Source organism: Oryza glaberrima, chromosome 8 (genome assembly GCF_000147395.1).
Source record: "Oryza glaberrima chromosome 8, OglaRS2, whole genome shotgun sequence".
NCBI lineage: Eukaryota > Viridiplantae > Streptophyta > Magnoliopsida > Poales > Poaceae > Oryza > Oryza glaberrima.
Window position 1 is genome coordinate 8851740 of NC_068333.1, and position 4607 is coordinate 8856346.

General features: G+C 39.9%; 1 protein-coding gene across 3 annotated transcripts; it reads left to right on the forward strand.

Annotated features, from left to right (window-relative positions):
* Positions 1 to 726: 726 nt before the first annotated feature.
* LOC127783164 (syntaxin-52-like) lies at positions 727 to 4607 on the forward strand. Of its 3 annotated transcripts, XM_052310403.1 has the most exons (9): positions 727 to 916; positions 1016 to 1131; positions 1230 to 1672; positions 2178 to 2394; positions 3270 to 3371; positions 3540 to 3643; positions 3893 to 3993; positions 4073 to 4117; positions 4234 to 4607. In XM_052310403.1, the coding sequence occupies exons 4-9, from the start codon at positions 2180 to 2182 to the stop codon at positions 4363 to 4365; spliced, it is 699 nt and encodes a 232-aa protein (XP_052166363.1). In that variant the 5' UTR covers positions 727 to 916; positions 1016 to 1131; positions 1230 to 1672; positions 2178 to 2179; the 3' UTR covers positions 4366 to 4607. The 3 variants fall into 3 exon arrangements, with proteins under 3 accessions (XP_052166363.1, XP_052166362.1, XP_052166361.1); XM_052310402.1 differs by lacking the exon at positions 1230 to 1672 and having other exon boundaries at positions 729 to 916; positions 994 to 1131; XM_052310401.1 differs by lacking the exon at positions 1230 to 1672 and having other exon boundaries at positions 729 to 916.

Sequence of the window (4607 nt, forward strand, 5' to 3'; positions counted from 1 at the left end):
ACATGATGAGATTGGGTGGAGGAAGAAGAAGAACTAGTGGATGTCCTGCGTATTGCAGCGGGATTTGAGAATTCTTACTGAGAAACATTGTTGATCAATCTTTGTGTGTTTCCTTCTTTTACTCATTGGTTACGTGTTTTCTTTTCGACAAAATAATGTGGATTACGTGTTTATCAAGTGGGCCGCTTTCGTCCGTTGGTTGCTAAGAAAGAACAATAAATTTTTGAACTGTTGTTTGCTGGGCCAAGAGCCCACTGGGCGGAGACATCAAGGGAGAGGTTCGTTTCCTTTTTTTTTTTTTTGCCAACAGCAAACTGGATACATGCGATGTTTGAAGGCCATCCGATCAAATACCTGACAGTTAAAATGTGTAGATGACGTGGCAAGCTGTGGTGTAAGCTTTATAACAATTATGACTTAGTGGGTATTATTAACTATATAGGAAAAAGAGATATGCCGAGTGAGTCTCACGTGCAGACGAGGAAGAAGATGAAAAATGTGACTATAGTGACACGGTCCTAATTTAAAAAAAATTAAGTGATATAGTTACGAATAGATAAATTGTAATGGTATTTATTCGAAATATAATATTTACAATGGCATGGATCAAATTAGCACTTTATATAACCTCCTCATTTCATTTCAAATCAAACGAGATAATCTGATCCATTATCGCCCGCTCCATTCCCCATTCCCACCACGGCACCACCTGTCCCTGTCCCGCAGTCCAAAACGGCACCAAGAATATTGCTCCTACCTTTCCTGAATCTTCCTACCGTGCGTGAGCCGTCCCCAGTACCAGTACTCACCACCTACGCGGTCGCCCACCGCGCCGTCGCCGGCGCCGGTCAGCCCCTCATCGCCGCCTCCCGTTCGCCAACGACGTCGTCGCCGTCGCGGCCCTATCCCCCGTCAGGTACGCCCACGCAACGCCGCCCCCCCGTCTTGTATACTATTTCTCGATTTTGTTTTTCTTTTTTAATTTTATTTTAGCGAGCTCTATCCTCGCCCACAGCTCCGTCAAAGGCACGGAGAAACGAACAAACGCGAGAGAGAAAACAAGAAGAGGAGGAGGAGCCGACGCAACCGAGGCCCCAGTTCCGATTGATCTCCGGTTCCCAGATCGGCCAGGTTTGTCCTCCCCCCAATTCGCCCCCCTGAATCCTTCTCCCCCCGCCCGGTTTTGTCCTGATCGGTGCCCGTTTCGTGCTGTTCCGTGCGCGGATTAGGGTTCTTGCTAGGATCTTTGGGGGTGGGCTGGCGACCTGGTGTTGGGTGCTTGATGGGTTTGTTCGTTCGTGCGTGTGATCCGCCGTGGGAGGAAAGAGGAAGAGATTGTTCTCCTGAAGAAACCTTACCATTTCCGTTGGTGTTTTGATGAATGGATATGTTAGGATTGGTTTCTTTCTGTTATTCCCTGCAAGTTTCGTCAAGATCAGCTTTGCGATTAGTTACTATGAGCTTATTACAATTTTTTACCTTTCTACAAGTTATTCATTACCGATTTTTGTACCTAATAATGTGGTTCAATTTGGGATTTAGAAGTATGCCTGCGATTTTGTCTGGTATTAACAATTTAGCTCTCAACAAGCAAAAGCAACCTTTTGAGGCTAGTTGCAGGCTGCAGCAGAAGCAGAGTGAATTAAGGGCATTCAAGTGTAAAGAACAGAGGGTATACTTAAAATCATTCTTATATTTTTAACAACTATTATGTCTCATGTGGTACTATAAATGGGAACTTAAATGAGATTAGTTGTTAATAAAAATTTCTGTAGGAAATATCTTTGCATTTTAGCCTGTTTTTCCTTATGTCCACTATTAAGGTTGGAGTAGGTTAAACAGTGTACAGGTGCAAATCAGAACCTGAAATGCTGATAGTTACCTTCCCCGTACATTTGACTTTATGACCGGACGGTGCATTTCTTTGCTCCAAAATGCTGATGGTTGTCTTCCTCGTACTTCGTTAATACATTCCACCATTAACATGCATTCCTCATACCTTAGTAGCAACAGTTTTGTGTTTATGTGAAAATATCAAAGAGACATAATACACTAGTTTCCTGTCATGATATCTCATGGTTATGTTTTACACGTATCCATCCTATTAGAGATTTTTATATTATATCATCCTTTTGTGTGCCTACTTGATGTTTATGCCATTGTTTTGAATTAACCAGCAATGGCTTCATCTTCGGACCCATGGATGAAAGAGTACAATGAGGCATCTAGGCTTGCTGATGATATCAATTCCATGATTGCCGATAGAGGGTCTCTTCCACAATCAGGCCCGGAAATTATACGTCACACATCAGCCATTCGAAGAAAAATAACTATTCTTTGTACTAGACTGGATAGCTTGGAAGCATTGTTGTCCAAGATTCCTCCGAAGTCACTGTATGTTCTGTTGCTACTACCTTTTTCTTTATATAAAACTGAAGATAGGTGGAGTTTTTTCAATTCTGGCATATTTCCTTATGCTAAAGCCTAAATTTATTCCGAAAGCCTAAATACTGGCAAATTTTGTACAAACTGTTAGCTAACCTGTTTACTTAATGTGACGTATCTTAAAATTGAATTTATCAGCTATTCTTTAAAATGGAGGATAATGATGTTTTTGCTCGTTTATAACTGATGTGTGGACTTCTGACGCCTCTGCTTCACCACCTATGGGGACCCAGACTAGATTTAAAATGAAATACTTCCTCTGTACCAAAATATATGAACTACAAAGGTAACTATATTTTGGGATGGAGGGAGTATTGTAATTGTATGATCAGGTTTTGTGTTATTTTTTCAATGACCTTAGTTGGTGTAGAACCATAAGAGCTTGTGTTGGTTGTGGAGCATGAAACCAACTATGCTAGAGATGTTATAAGATGCAATTATTTGGCATATGTTAGAATTTAAGGGCTGTGCATGTAGTTCCTGTTTGAAAAATATCCATTGCCATTATGGTAGGAAGATTGCACCTTATCTCTTACGTCAGTTGTAAGGACATGTTTTGCCTGCTTATGAGAAAGATATGGTGAACGCCACTTAGCAAGTTAATTAATGTGGTTTGCAGTATAGATATGCTGATAGAAAATGGTTTGTCATTAACTAGTTAGGATTTTTTTTTATCGAAGTTATATTTTACTAATGCAGGAACCTGCACATTTTAACACTGACACATAGTTTTATATTTATATGGCATGGCAGTATGGTGTAATGGTTATTGGAATTTATACCTGCCAAAAGTTCTCAATTCCTTTACTTTTGAATTCATGCAGCAGTGACAAGGAGTTACACAAGCGCCAAGACACGCTTTCCAATTTGAAATCTAAAACAAAACAGATGGCAACAAGTTTTAACATGTCAAACTTTGCCAACAGGTGTGTTCTTCGTATCAGTAATGATCTTAGTATGGAATAATGCTGTACCAATGCTTTGGAGAAGTATCAATCCTTTATGTCATCCAAATATGTTCATGTAATTATTGTTGGGAACTTCTATTTCTAATGATCATAGTATCATACCAAATTTGTACTTATCCAATATAGGGAGGACTTGCTTGGTCAGAACAAGAAGGCAGCTGATGATATGAGCAGAGTTGCTGGTTTGGATAACCAAGGGATTGTTGGCCTTCAGAGGCAAATTATGAAAGGTGACAAATATGTCACTTAATTATTCCATTTTTTGTTTCCCTATAGCAGGATCTTTTGAATAATGGCATTGAAATTTCGGTAAAAGAAAATGATGGAATTGAAATAAAACATGAAAAAAAAAGGTGCACGAGACCCCTGTTTCTTTACAGTACATGCATTTTGTAATTGTAGGCACATATCATTTTATTTCCACAAACCACAGCAATTTGCATGGTGACTAACTGTTTGGCATATTTTACAATTTGCAGAACAAGATGAAGGTCTTGAGAAGCTGGAAGAGACAGTCCTGAGTACAAAACATATCGCTTTAGCAGTCAATGAAGAACTTACCCTGCATACGAGATTGATTGTTAGTACCTGCTATGACAGCTGTATGCATGCGTGTTTCTAAAACTAGATGATAATTGCTTTATATTCACCTATTGCAGGATGACTTAGAAGATCATGTTGATGTTACAAACTCGCGTCTTCAGGTTAGTCTGTTATCCTTCTTCGCTGTTGTTAATAGTAGAAGCTCTATAACTACTGTTTGTCACGAATTGTTTAACACTCACATAAATTAAACATTGAACGAACTTATTTCATCCAGCGTGTGCAAAAGAGGCTTGCAATTCTGAACAAGCGCACCAAAGGTGGCTGCTCATGCATGTGCCTGCTGCTATCTGTCGTCGCAATAGTGATCCTTGCTGTTATCGTGTGGCTTCTTATCAAGTATATGTAAAATGGATCCATGACGTTTGTTCAACGCATCACTTCTGCGCTACTCATCAAAATGTGCAGCCTTTTAAAGATGTACCATGGTTTTCATCTCGGCTTTGTTCTCCTGGGTGGAATGGTTTTATCAGTGTGTGTACGTCATATGAGGCCCTGGCATATATGCCCAACAATATGTCTGAGACTACCACTCACGTGGAATTTGTTGGATTGCAATGAGAAGTATATATATGTTTTTGTGTGTGGAGA

Excerpts from the sequence above, each read along its gene's own strand:
- LOC127783164 (XM_052310403.1), top strand. The coding sequence starts at position 2,180 with ATGGCTTCATCTTCGGACCCATGGATGAAAGAGTACAATGAGGCATCT. Across the intron at positions 3,372-3,539 it reads ATGTCAAACTTTGCCAACAG|GGAGGACTTGCTTGGTCAGA; the intron begins GTGTGTTCTTCG and ends TATCCAATATAG. Across the intron at positions 3,994-4,072 it reads CCCTGCATACGAGATTGATT|GATGACTTAGAAGATCATGT; the intron begins GTTAGTACCTGC and ends CACCTATTGCAG.